Source organism: Barbus barbus (assembly GCF_936440315.1).
Source record: "Barbus barbus genome assembly, chromosome: 11".
Taxonomy (NCBI): Eukaryota; Metazoa; Chordata; class Actinopteri; order Cypriniformes; family Cyprinidae; genus Barbus; species Barbus barbus.
Window position 1 is genome coordinate 8,882,097 of NC_136739.1, and position 14,880 is coordinate 8,896,976.

At 36.1% G+C, this 14,880-nt stretch overlaps 1 protein-coding gene across 2 annotated transcripts; it reads left to right on the forward strand.

Annotated features, from left to right (window-relative positions):
* Window positions 1-1,396: 1,396 nt before the first annotated feature.
* LOC306876711 (WAS/WASL-interacting protein family member 1-like) lies at window positions 1,397-14,479 on the forward strand. Of its 2 annotated transcripts, none has more exons than XM_079428066.1 (8): window positions 1,397-1,588; window positions 6,136-6,220; window positions 7,260-7,389; window positions 7,543-7,683; window positions 11,624-12,292; window positions 12,917-13,102; window positions 13,753-13,857; window positions 14,057-14,479. In XM_079428066.1, exons 2-8 carry the CDS (start codon window positions 6,167-6,169, stop codon window positions 14,101-14,103), a joined length of 1,332 nt encoding a protein of 443 aa, XP_079284192.1. In that variant the 5' UTR covers window positions 1,397-1,588; window positions 6,136-6,166; the 3' UTR covers window positions 14,104-14,479. The 2 variants fall into 2 exon arrangements, with proteins under 2 accessions (XP_079284192.1, XP_079284193.1); XM_079428067.1 differs by having other exon boundaries at window positions 1,399-1,588; window positions 11,627-12,292.
* Window positions 14,480-14,880: the final 401 nt, after the last annotated feature.

Consider the following 14,880-nt stretch of genomic DNA (forward strand, 5'->3'; position numbering starts at 1 on the left):
AATGTATCGAATATAATACAGCAGGCTTTATAGGGTTAAAGAAGCACCTTTGGATTTGTAACATAGTCTCATCCCAACTCGTCACATATTGACGCTTGGTTTTTGCGTCGCTTTTTGACGCTCAAGGTACCCCTTTCGCGTCACTTTTTGACGTGAAGGGAAGGTAATTTTTTTAAATAGGAAACACTTAGCGTATATTAATAATTTTTAAAAAAATTATGCCAGTACTTGCATCTGCCTCCTATATCTTGCGTTTTCTTCACTGATGGTAGGTTTAGGGGCAGGGTTGGGTAAGTCATTATTTTGACTGTTTACATTCAAAAATCACACCTCTACATATATGCAATAATGGCAACCTTATTATGAAGATAAAATTCCCAATAGCGCGTTAGCATATCGACGCCGAAAAATTACGCTTCCCTTCACGTCGAAATATGACGATAAAGGGGTACCTTTAGCGTCAAAAAGCGACGCCAAATCCAAAGCGTCAATATGTGACGACTTGGGATGTATTTGTATAATGGTTAGCCACTGCATAAATGTTTAGGGCTTAAATTACATTACTGTAATATTATATAGTGTGTCATGACATGATCCCAAAAGGATTTAGACACTGAAACCACACTTAAAAAATGATCAAAGATACTAAATTTGCTATTTTGGATCATATGACACTGAAGACTGGAGTAATAATGCGGAAAATTTAATCTTAAAATTAAAATTGAATCTAGATATTATAAATTGTAATAATATTTCAGATATTGCTGTATTTTGTGGTCAAATAATAAACATTAAAAAAATCTTACCAAACTTTATAATGGCTGTGTGATTCTTTACACCAGTGGTGTGAACATTGCTATAACTTCAATAGATTGATATAAAATATTATAGCATGCTTTTCCAAATTAAGCAAACTTAACACCTGCTGATTAAAAGTCACTGAGCAAAATAACTCAGAAAAGTGTTCTGAGAAAAGCTCCTGCACTGATATTTAGTATCTAATTCAATGACATTCAGGAATTTTAAGTGTCCAGACCACTGTAAATCTGTTTTATTTACACAACATTTCTCTTTTTCAGTCATTAACCTATCCCGATTTCTTTTCACAGAAACAAGCTTGTGTTGTTTACTAGATAAATTCACACATTTTGTGGAGCACACTGAGAATATCTGAATCAAAGATGACTCCAGTAGTACTAAATCCACAGATTCAGAATATATTTGCACTAAAATGTTCACAGAGGACCGATTTGAAGAACAAGCTCAATGTGAGCAGCAGGCGAGACCAGCATTAGATCTATTTTCTCCAAATTAGTTCTCCAGTAATTTAGTTCCTGTTTCTGTTAATGTTCTCAGTAGTTGGAGTTCATAAAAGCTTGGCTAATCTCACGCTTTCACAGACACTGTGTGAGGAAACACATGTGGTCACAATCGTTTGCATGCTGTGATCATCAGCTCATTCTGTTGCATGAGCAGCCCTTCGCTGCACCACTGCTTACTCTGATAGGTCTGTGGAGTCACAGAAAGGAAGTGCAGCGCAACTTTCTACAAAACCTTGGATCTGGTGGCTCCAAATGCTCTGACACAGGTGAGTCTTTCTTTAAGTGTAGGAATGAAGGAGTGAAGCTTGTGAGGGAGAGAGCGATGCAGGCTAGAGAGCATCCCTTGCTGGATGAAAGTTGGTTTTACTTTTTAAGCTGCTGCTTTTCTAACAGCGCTCAACCACAGAGGAAACTCAACAGAGGAAATGTAGCTCACTCTCTCGGTTTTCACACAGCTTCTGGACAGAACTAAAATAACTGTTTACTTGCTGTGTTAGCTTGCATTTCAGATCATAAAAAAGCATTTTCAATACAAATTATGTGCATCTTTGGATGTAATGTGTGTAATAATTTCTTCTTTGAGCTCGCAAAAATGGAGAACAGGATGCACATGAATTTGAATGCAAATATGTAAAATCAAAGTAAAATAATGTCTCTATAAATTAAGCAAAAATGTAATTATATTGTAGCACACTTGTCTTTACAGAGCAATGTCGAATACTAACTTTCAAAATTTTGGAAATCAGTCACACACACACACACACACACACACACATACACACACATATGTGCAATAATGCATAGATGCACTAAATGTGCTTCAAAGTTACAGTAAAGACTTTTAAATTATTACAAATTATTACAAAAATCTTTTTCAATGTTGTTCTTTTGAACTTTCCATTTTTTAAAGCATCCTGAAAAAAAGTATCATGGTAATATCCACAAAAAATTAAGCAGTGTAATTGTTTTAAAATTTTAAACTACTTAAACATTTATTTATTTATTGCAGAAATGTTTTTTTGACAAAACATTTGACTGTTTGTTATAAAAAAAGTAATATTATTAATCTACTTAAATTAATGCAGTATATTAGTTTATAAGAATACTTGTTCACAAGATTATCATATATTTTTTAAACAATCTTTAAAAAAATCTAATATGATCAAATCTTACCTAAAATCTTTAAAAGTTTTAGAATTGTCTTCACTGAGATTCAGAATGATTTACTGATGTTTGGACATTTTCTCTCATTCTCTCATCTTGCCATTTAACTGGACACTGAAAACTGTAAAGAGCATCAGACTGTAGTTAATGCAAAATGAGCATTTTGTTCTCAAAAATGGCTTTTCTAAATATGTGCATCAGTTAGAATAACATGTATTGTAGTTCTGCACGTAGGCCACTTTGACTTCGCAGGGGGTTTCATTGACCATCTAATGGATTGTACATGGACCATCTGAAGGTCATTGTACAGTATAATCAGCAGTGATAGTGCAAATTAAGCAGTATGTCTGTTTGGTCCATCTTTCTAGCTGGAGAGAGAGATGTGAAGTGTGTTTAATGGTGAGCTGCTCTCTGTACAGCACGGCCGTGTTTATTTCTGCTAGTGTCAGGAAGTCATTGGCTTCAGTGCGATCACTTGGGAAGCAGATAAGACCTTTTAACTATTTAGCAACTGTCTTACAGTATTTCTGTTTGAAATAGGTCACGTTTTGGTGCATTCCACAAGCTGTCATTTTGGCAGACTGCTTTCAATATAAGCAGTTTTTTAGACTAACGTGAAAGATTTAAGTTCTGAAACTTACAGGATGTTTTTATAGCACAGTGATCTCTTATATATCAAAGATCAAGGGCATTTTGGTTTGTCAGTTCATGACCCCTTTAAAGTGCACTGACTAGTTGCCTGAGTGTTGATTGACAGGCTGTTCTGGTTGGATCTTAGGGTGTTGGTAGGGAGTGTTAAATACCAGCGGTGGTTTTGGTTTGTTGTGTGGTTCTTGTGTATTTCAGTAGCAGTTCTGCTGATAAAAGGAAATGAGTGGAACTGTACTTCAGTATCTGTCTATGGTACTGTGTTGCCTCCAGGCAACATACTTTATTTTAGGGTTTTTTAATAAAATGAGACACCCATTTAATTGATAAATGCTAACTCAGGGTAGAACTCAAACACTAATCAATGAAAATACAAACAAGTGGTCACATGACCAACAGGGGTCCATTTTGCTTCCAATTTCATAATTTTCAGTATTTTCAAAAACTTTACATTATATATCATCAAATGTATTTTAGGAAATTACAAAAAACATCATGTTGCCTCAAGGCAACATTGTACCGTAATGGAATCACATGAGGCCATGCAGGCCTGCTAGGTTATAATACAAGTATATCATATTTGTATGGAAAAGAGTTAGAATTATCTAAAAGTATTTGCATTTTTGCAAAATTTTGTAATGCATTTGCAAAAATAGTAATTCAGATACTATATCTGCACGTATTATGATTTTTCTGTTGAGAGGAACTGCTTTATCAGCTTTCACAAGCAGTGAGGTGTCATTAGTGAGGAAGTAGATTTTACATGCATGTGCTTGTGTGTGTATGTGCATGCTTGTAAGGATAAAGTGCATAATAGGATAAGGTTATGCTGATTTTTTTTTACCTTGAAACAACTCTGATTGTAATGTTTTGATATTATAACTGATATTATATTTTGGTTATATTTGTGATCCACGATGGTACAATTTTGCCTGAGAGCAACAGCTGGATATGAAATTGCATTTTATTAAATATGAGATATGCAATACATTAAAAACTAGATAAAACTAACTGTTCAAATATTTGGTTAAAGAAAATTATGTTAACAATAAATATATTTATTTTTTATGCATGAAAATGTAAAATGTTTAAATTTTTTCTTTGTGGTACAATGTTGCCTTGAGGCAACAAACTTTTAAAAAATAAGTAAATAATTAATGAAAATGTTTATTTATATTATTAAATATTATTTTAAGTTTTTGAAGCTGCTGCAAATGATCTGGACGAGCTCACAGAGACTGTGACATCTAATATCAGTTTCTGTGAGGATATGTGCATTCCTAACAGGACTCATCTAATCTACAACAATGACAAACCATGGTTCACTGCAAAACTCAGACAGCTCCGTCAGGTCAAAGAAGATGCTTACAGAAAGGGGCATAAAGTCTTGTACAAACAGGCCAAATACACACTGGAAAAGGAGATCAGAGCGGCAAAGAGGAATTATTATGACAAGCTCAGGAAAAAAAATTCTTCCAGTGATCCTGCTTCAGTGTGGATAGGAATGAAGAATATCACCAGTTACAAGTCACCATCCCCCAGCACTCTGGAGAATCAACACCTGGCAGACGACTTGAACGACTTTTATTGTCGTTTTGAAAGATCACCCCACACCCGCCCTGAACACCTCTCCACACAACCATTCACACCTCCAGCAACCCCTCTCTCCCTACGATTCAAATCAGCGAAGAAGATGTGGGCCAGGTCTTCAGGAAGAACAAAAGAAGGAAAGCACCAGACCCAGACAGTGTGTCACCAGCCTGCCTAAAAACCTGTGCTGATCAGCTGGCCCCCATCTTCACACAGATCTTCAACAGATCACTGGAGCTGTGCGAAGTCCCCTCATGCTTCAAATGCTCCACCATCATTCCCGTCCCAAAGAAACCCAAAATTACTGGACTTAATGACTACAGACCTGTGGCCCTAACGTCTGTAGCCATGAAATCATTTGAAAGACTGGTTTTGGCTTATCTGAAGGACATCACTGGACCCCCTGCAGTTTGCCTACAGAGCAAACAGGTCTGTGGATGATGCAGTCAACATGGGACTGCACTTCATCCTGCAGCATCTGGACAGACCAGGGACTTACAGTATGTGAGGATCCTGTTTGTGGACTTCAGCTCCGCTTTTAACACCATCATCACGGAAACCCTTCAAAATAAACTAACTCAGCTCTCCGTCCCCACCTCCGTCTGCCAGTGGATCAACAGCTTCCTGATAGACCGACAGCAGTTAGTAAAGCTTGGTAAATTCACATCCAGCACCTGCACCATCAGCACTGGAGCTCCTCAGGGCTGCGTTCTCTCCCCACTGGTCTTCTCCCTCTACACCAACGACTGCATCTCTAAAGACCCTTGTATGTAAATTCCTTGTATGTGTAAACATACTTGGCCAATAAAGCTCATTCTGATTCTGATAATGTCCAATTTTAAGCAGGAAAAACATATTTTTTTCCTCATTGATATCATATTGCGTACCGTAGAGGGTTAAAGCCACTTTAAATTTAAAAGACACGAGCAGCGCTGCATGCCATGATTTTACTGCCTATGTAAACTATCCAGTGATGCACATGATTAATCAGGTCACAGCTGTTGCCTGTTCACGTATGAATAGCCCTTATTATGAAAGTCTTTCTGCTGCTGGTGGTATGCACAACATCAATCAAAAGTTTTATTTTAGCTTTCTTAAAAATACATTCAAGGGTAAAACTGAGCATGCTGAGCAATATTAATTATTTGTAGCAAATAATTACTTATTTTTTTACTTTACTTGTGTCAGCCTATAGTGAACACCTGCTGTTTTGTTACTTTCATATGGTTGTATTAAACTGCAAAAGGGTAGGTTTGAAGTATGTGTGTAAATATGTGCGTATCATGTGATACCTTGTCTGTTTCTTTGGAAATTGGAACAAAAACTATTCAAGATAACGTATGTCTTCAGAGGATGTGCTAATGTGACTCTTCCTTTAATACTTATGTATTTTTTATTTTTGTGCTCTCAGTCTTCTTGGTTAGAAAGAAAGAAGAGGAAATATGTCTGGCCCGCCACCACCGCCCCCTCCTGGCCCTCCCCCAACCTTTGCAGTGGTATGACAGCATTGTTCTACATATTTTGATGATTAGCTTAACTTATCAAAATATTTATACTGAACCTAATACAGTTATTTTGGTGCTGATTATGTTACTAGTTCATTTGTATAAGCTAGAATATTATCTTACAGAAAACAAATGTTCTGGTGAGTCTACGGTTCATTTGTTTTCAGGAAACAGTCCCAATTGTGCTTGAAAATGAAAGGTTTCTATATAATTTCATTTGACAAGGCTACTATATTTTGCCATCTAAAATTACTGGGGTGAATCCCACCATTGGAGGATGAGATTCTTTTACATGTTGTTATAAACGACTGCAATTGTGACTCTCTTCAAGTCTTTATTGATGTTGTCAAATAACTAATAACTAGAAAATAGCACTGGGTACACTTTTTATGACAAGAAACCAAAGTAACCAAAATCAAATACTAACTTTACTTTTTTACTTCTACAGTGTGTGCATAATTATTATGCCAGTTGAAATTTTTCTAAACACATTTTACCAGTTCCAAACCACATCAATCTTAATAACTACTATTCATTTTTTATTGAATAATTTATAAATGACGTATAATTGTTAATAAGGGCTGTAAGTGAAAAATGCCTGATACTCAGGTGTGCATAAATTATTAAAAAGTCAAATGTTATTAAATGCCCATGAGAAATATTCAAAACTAATGCAATACAGAAAATGATAAATTAAACCATGACTACTGGACAGCTAAATGTGAAATGCAGTTGGGACTACTATAGTATAGAATAGAATAGAATAGAATAGAATAGAATAGAATAGAATAGAATAGAAGTCCTATTGTTATTTCAGACCAGAATATGACCAGAATTTCAGCTTACATAATTATGCACAGACTGTATTTAAATCATGTGGTCACAAATGCATACATTGTAGCATGTGTAATTATATAGCATACATCTTAATTCTGTTAAAAGTTCTTGGTATTCAAGGCTCTACAGCTATTTTGAGTAGTTGGCAATGCGTGTTGTTTGGAACCTGTCTAATTTACAATGACTATCATAGGCAAACACAGCAAAGCCAAATCTGAACAGATCTGAGCAGCAAGGGAGAAATGCTTTACTATCAGATATCAGCAAAGGAGCTCGACTGAAGAAAGCCGTCACCAATGATCGGAGTGCCCCAGTGGTGGACAGTGAGCTCACCTTGTTTTCTGCAATATACTTTGATATATAATTTTTTTTTTTTGTATATAGTGTGTGTAGAAGTAGAGTGTAGAGCCAAAGACATTTTGAAGAATGAATTCTTGTGATCATAATATTTCATGATAATGTTTTTATTCACGCAGAGCCCAAAGGAGGTGGAGGTGGAGGTGGAGGAGGAGGAGGAGGAGGTGGAGGGTTTGGGGGCGGAGCTCCAGGTGGACTGGGTGGGCTGTTTCAGGGTGGAATGCCAAGACTGAGATCATCAGGAAACAAAGACAACACTGGTAATCATCAAAAAATAAATAAATAAATAAATATAATTTAAATAAATATAATTTAAAAAATCTAAATAAAGAAATAATTATAATTTAAATAAATATTACATAAGAAACATATTACTACTACTACTACTACTAATTCTAATAATGCTATTTATAATTTTAACTTATTACTTCTGCATTGTGAAAAAGATTTAAATCAAATAATAACAACTTGCATACTCACAAAATACATACTATACTATACTTATTTCTTTAAAATTATATATAATTATAAATGTATTTATATTTAAATCATATGTGCATTGGGGCAAAAATGAAATCAAAATCTTTACATATTACATACTATGCTATACTATACTATACAATATAATTCAATAATAATTAGGGGTTCAAGCACGCAGTGCTGAAACCCTATTGTAATTGTTTGGATTTTTTTTTTATTTTTGTTATTATTCTCCGGTAAAACTGATCATGCAGACCAAACCGTAAGGCCTAGAGAGCTGAAACTTGGTCAGAACGTAGTAGTATTGTTCGTTACTCAGATCCACATCGGCCTATCGGGGGCGCTACAGCGATCAAAAAGGCGTAATCGCTCATAGCTCCTAAACCGCTTTTTAAATTTTTGGAATCCTTGGGTCAAGGCCAATCAAAAATGGCTACTGTGAATTTGGGTCTAGGAGGTCTCGTTTTTGCGCAAAGTCGAGTGATATCCCAAACCTACTTTTGCGAAATAGTCCTAGGTTTTTTGCCCGATTGGAACCAAACTACTGCAGAAATATTCTCTGGACAGTGAATATCAATAATTATCAAAAAAAGTTGAAATTTCGACTCACTGTTGCAATGGGGCCCCAAAACGTTCGAAAGTCGAGGGCCAATTTTACTAAAAAGTCTATAACTTGTGAATGAAATTAGATATCTTCACCAAACTTGGTACACAAACATAGCAGCTCAATATTTGGTCAAATATTTTTTTTTTTTTCAGATCTGCCACTTGGGGGCGCTATAAGATTAACAAAACTATAACTGGGTAAGCTTCTGTCCGATCGACATGAAATTTGGTATGAAGTGTCTTTGTCCGAAGTGGCACAAATATCTATGAGGACATTCGCGTATCTCAAAATTCATGGCCGCCATTGGCAAAAAAAAATTAAGCACCTCTTTGACAATGTTAACGGAGATCGATCGGAACGAAACTTGGTGGGCATATTCGACTCATGGCCCTAAAGGTCTGTAAGAATTTTGAAAGAAATCGGCCACTAGTTGGCGCTAACGAGTTTTTTGGCTCTGTAATCACGTGGTGTTTTACATATCCATACAATATGCATATCATTTGATGACTGTTAACAAGCATGAAAAGTTTCATGGATATCGGACCATAGGTGGCGCTATAACAGTAAAAAAAAGCCTTCAAAAACTCAATATTTCAATTGTACATGAGCGTAAACTGTAAACAAAAAAAGTTAATATATTGCCACATACACTAGTTATTCATATCTCATGATAGATCTCCTCATTCTGAACAACTTTGTCTCTAGGATCAATGCCATCAATCAAAGTGTCATTTAAATATTTTCAATTATGTTCAAAACCTACTTTTGCAAACTAGTCCTAGGTTTTTCACCCAATCGGAACAAAACCACTGCAGAAATGTTCTCTGGACAGTGATCATCAATAATTATAAAAAAAAATGAAATTTAAACTTATTTTTGCAATGGGGCCCCAAAACGTTTAAAAGTCACGGGTCAATTTTGAGAAAAAGGCTATAACTCGTGAACGAAATGAGATATCTTCACCAAACTCGGTACACATATGTATGAGCTCAATCTTTGGTCAAATAAAAAAAAAACAAATCCGGAGCTCTGTCACTTGGTGACGCTATAAGAATGAAAAGATTATAACTGGGTAGTCGTTAGTCAGATCAACTTGAAAATTGGTATTCAGTGTCTTTGTCCGATGTGCCATAAGAGTGTATGAGGACATTGACGTATCTTAAAAAACATGGCCGCCATCGGCCAATGAAATTTGAGCACTTATTAGACAAGGTTAACGGAGGTCGATCGGAACGAAACTCGGTTGACCTGTTCGACTCATGGCCCTAAAGGTCTGTAAGAATTTTGAAAGAAATCGGCCACAAGTTGGCGCTAACGAGTTTTTTGGCTCTGTAATCACGTGGTGTCTTACATATCCACACAATATGCATATCATTTGATAGCTCTCCTCATAATGAGCAACTTTGCCTCAAGAACTATTGCTGTCAATCAAATCGTTCATTAATTATTCAGAAATAGGTTTAAAACCTACTTTTACAAACGAGTCCCTGGTTTTTCGCTCAATCTCGATCAAACCACTGCAGTAATAATCTCAGGACTCTCTAGATCAATAATTATCGAAAAGTAAATGACCTACAATTGCAATAAAATGTTCATATATTCATTTATACACTATATTTTCATATAATATGATCGATCTCCTCATACTGAACAACTTTGTCTCTAGGATCACTGCTGTCAATCCAACTGTTCTTTAAATATTTTAAGATTATTTTAAAAACATACTTTTGTTAACAAATCTTAGTTTTTAACCCAAAATCAACCAAATCAGTGCAGTACTATTCTATAGACTCTCTAGGTCAATAATTATCAAACAAATGTTGAACATTTGCATTTGGACCACCATAAAACGGTAATTTTATAATATGTTCTTTAAAATAGTGTACCCAAAGAACTAAAATCCTAAAAGAAAGCCCTCAACTTCTCGCAATGATGCATAATTTCATTCTAAACAAGCATGCAAAATTTAAGAGAGATTGGGCAAAAAATAAGACTTTAATAGTTCTAAAGCTTAAAACACAGTGTTGTATGATAAATTCCAATTTACAACCAGTAGATGGCAACAGAAGACCACTAATAGGCTTATTAAACACTAAAACAGTACTGTTAATAGGTTTTCTTATGCAGATATTATAAAATCACTGTTATAACATTTAAAATCACTTTTAATTAAAGTTTAACATTTTGTTCATACAGATGTCAGTTTTTATAATGTTGCCATGTTATGATCACAGAGAAACCTGAAAATGACATATAAATTCTTAAAATCAAAAGACTTGCAATAAGTTTTGTGTCACCTATCACTTGTTTCAAATATCTATATCTGCAACTAAATGTGTATGCATGTATGTCTATGTATGTGTGTGTGTGTGTGTGTGTGTGTGTGAGAGCCTATTCTCCATTTTCAATGTGTTTAACTGTCAGCCATACATCCAGGTGTGCCAAGACCACCTTAAGTGCTTGAACCCCGGTAATTGCTGCTTGCAGCTATATTTCTAATCTTATTTATAGTTTAATCATACTATACTATACTCTATTGCACTTATATAATGTAATAATAATTCTAATCTTAATTTTTAAATATATTTTTGCATTGTGACAAAAACTGAAATAAAAATGTTTACTACACTACACTACTACACTACACTATAATTTTATGCATTGAGATAAATATTCATATCAAAATATTACTATACTATACTATACTATACTATACTATACTATACTATACTATACTATTACATTTCAAATTTGCACCTAACATACCTGTACATACTAAATAGTCTATTTTGTATATTGTGTTTTTGCTATTTTGCACATTGTCTATTTTGTATATTTGTACAGTATATTATTCTTTTTATCTGTGTCTTGACTCGTCACTGTCATTCTGTCGCACTGTGGAGCTTCTGTCACTAAAACAAATTCCTTGTTTGTGTAAACATACCTGGCTATAAATCTCATTCTGATTCTGTACTATACTAATATACTATACATTTATAATAATACTAATCAATCATAATTGAATCATTACATTGTTTGAACTGTGACAAAAACTGAAATGTGCTAGACTTAGAACTTTTCTTCATGTACTTTGTTTTATGATGACACTAAAGCAGTAAGACCACCGATGCCTCTTTCAACGGGGAGATTCCCAGCACCCAGCAACCCAGCAGGAGGCAGACCCCCACTCCCAACCGCCGGACGACCTTCTCCTGGGAGGGCTGGACCCCCACCTGTACCACCCTCATCTCGCTCACCCCAGCACAGCTCTCCCAGCAGCCCAGCACCTCTACCTGGAGGGCGATCGTCAAGTTCCTCACCTTCTGTTCCACTCCCCAGCCAGCCGGGCAGACGTCCAAGCCTTCCTCCTCCCCTGAGAGAGTCCCAGTCTTCCTTCCCTCCACCCCCAATGCCTGCAAGTGGCCGGTCGCCATTATTCACAATCCCAAGCAGGCCCTCAGATGATCTCCCTCCCCCTCCACCACCCACTGGAGGAAGAAGTGCATCATTTTCTCGAGATGGACCACTGCCACCACCGCCGCCATCAAATGAGAGTAAACCACTGAGTTCTCAGAGGCCTATGGGTAATCCGCCTCCATCCTTACCTCCAGCAAGAGGAGGGGCCCCACCTATCCCACCATCCCCACGGGACGAGCCCAACACTAGAGGCCCTCCGAGAAACAGCCTTCCACCTCCACCGCCTGCTGGACGCTCCAGCCCACTGCCGCCGCCACCCAATGAGAGGCCGCCTCCATCGGGAAGAAGCCCTTCCATACGGTCAGGTATGAGCAAGGTCATTGCTGTTTTGCTGTTTATTTTTTACTGTCACAATATTAAGTTAATTTTTTTATTTTTTATTTTTCAAAATCCAATTTGTTTATCAAATGTATTAATTTTTTAAGAAATTATTTTTTATAAAGCAGCTTTACAGAAAATGCTGTTAATGTGAATACTTACTGTATATATCCAACATAATATAAAGAACTGTGCAAAAATATGCAATATAAACAATCAAGTAGTACTATGTATACTTTTTCAAGTAGTACTATGTAGCCATTAGACCTTTTTTTCGGGATTCAGAATAGAAAGTTCAAAAGAACAGTGTTTATTTTAAATAGAAATCCTACAGATTATGCATGTCTTTACTGTTGATTTTGATCAATTTAATGTGTCCTTGCTGTATAAGATCGATATTTCTTTAAAAAAATTTAATGACCCCATAGTAGATATTAGTAGAAGTAAGAATTTCACTATAAAATGCTTTTAAAGTGTTCCCCATTTTTCAGATAACATTTTTTGGAAATACCTTCAGACACAGTTATGAGGTGACTGTTATGAGGTATTTGAATGAGAGGAATTATTTTATTTTGTGGACTCATCATTTTGTGACTGCTCGTCCCCTTCAGGTCCTCTACCACCTCCACCCACTGGAGGAGGAGGCAGAGGAATGTCTCCCCCCGTGCCTCCTCCTAATCGTCCCGGTGGATCAGGCAGACCTCCTCTACCCCCAGACCCTCCCAGAGTGCCCAGCTTCCCTCCACCACCCCCTGACACCATCAATGGCTACCAGTGCCCTCTACCATCTGCCACAGGTATGACTGCCAACCTTATACCTGCTGATGAGAGAGAGGCAACCTATAGGTCAACAATGCAAAAGGCAGTGAGTTTAAAGCTGAAGAGTAGCATTTCTGCATCACTACCATCAATAAACAGAGTTGCAAATAAAGTAGGTTTGGATAAGAGAAAGTATTTTAAAACAAAATGAAAACATACTATTGGGCAGTTTAAGGTTGAAGGAATAATTCACCCAAAAGTGACAATTCTGTCATCATTTAGCCACCCTCATATTGCTCCAAACTTGTATGACTTTCTTTTTTTCTGTGAAAAATGTTGGTAATCAAACAGTTTTGGTTCCCATTGAAATTCATTGTATGGACAAAAAATTCAATGGAAGTCAATGGGCACTGAAACAGTTTGATTACTAACATTCTTCAGAACATCTTCTGTATTGTGCAGAAGAAAGAAAGTCAGGATTGCAATGATGTGAGCTTGAGTAAATGATGACAGAATTGTCATTTGGCGTGAACTATCCCTTTAATGTCTATGCACAGACACAGCATGTCGATATAAATATTGACTCAATATGGTAATGAAACTGCTATTGAAGAACTGTGTGCTAATATAATTGTTATTGACAGACTCTGTTTGGCTGCACATATTCTATTGTATTCTTTTCCCTTAGATGAGTGGGGGATGAGGTTTTCCTTCCATCCTCTGTCTGAATTACCTCCACCAGAGCCATTCGTCTCCTTCTCCAAGTCTTACCCCAGCAAAGCTGGCAGCAAAGGTGAGCACTGCAGCAGTTTGTGCAGAATTGTAATAAGAATTGTTTAAAAGTTATTCTTCATTGTGTGGTGTGCTGTCCACACTCAATGCATGTTTTTCCTGCTTTTACATGAGACATGCATTTTTATGCATTATTTTAGTGTTTTAATGTCATAATAATCCATTTGATCAGTTAATATCTATCTGTATTTGTTTTCCAGGAATGAGAGACAGAGGAGCGCCACCCTTGCCACCAGTTCCCAGATGAAATGCTTTGATATTATATAGTGTGAGATGGATTTTTATCTGCTGAATCAGACTCAGGAACTCATTTGTGAAAATATGAATGTTTTTAGCTTTTCAGTTACATTTTTTTAAATCACTTTGTCATACATTTCAATCCTTTGGGGGTAATTTTTTTTATCATGTACAAACGTATGTCCAGATATAGCGATTAAAGTGCATTCTGTCGTCATTTGAAGAGGTTTGTATTAATCATTTATAGCATGTGGAAATGTCCTGTGAAAAACAAACCACTGTAATTCAGCACACTGCCATCCCTTCAACCACATGTCTGTGTGTGAACTGGACTACTTTCTCAGTCTAGTAATACTAATATTAAACTAGAGCTTACATTTTTTCCCATTTGCATGTATGAATATGATATTTACTCAAAGCTGAAAACATCTGAAAAAATAGAATTTAAATCACACTTAAAAAAAGAGAATATCTTGCAAAACAAATGGGGGAATTGTCTCTATTTTTACTGATAACCAGCTATCAAACTAGAATTTAGAAGTAGCCTAATCTCACAGTAAAAGAATAGGTGATCTCATCTGATGAGAATAGGTTTCAGGAAAAGAAGAACAAAAGCCACACAGGTCCACCTCAAATAGATTTTTTTTTTCTTTTCTGTAAAAATTGCTAACAAACCTTTGGAGCAACTAGATATGTGAGATAAAATGTAAAAGCTTATGCCTTACTGAGTCTTCAACATCTCCCAAAAATAGCACTGATAATTCACCATACATTTAAACTCTTTATA

Bases quoted from the DNA above. Each gene is read 5' to 3' on its own strand.
- LOC306876711 (XM_079428066.1), top strand. From the start codon at position 6,167: ATGTCTGGCCCGCCACCACCGCCCCCTCCTGGCCCTCCCCCAACCTTT. The intron at 7,684-11,623 runs GTAATCATCAAA...ATGACACTAAAG, and splicing joins AGGAAACAAAGACAACACTG to CAGTAAGACCACCGATGCCT. The intron at 13,103-13,752 runs GTATGACTGCCA...CTTTTCCCTTAG, and splicing joins CCCTCTACCATCTGCCACAG to ATGAGTGGGGGATGAGGTTT.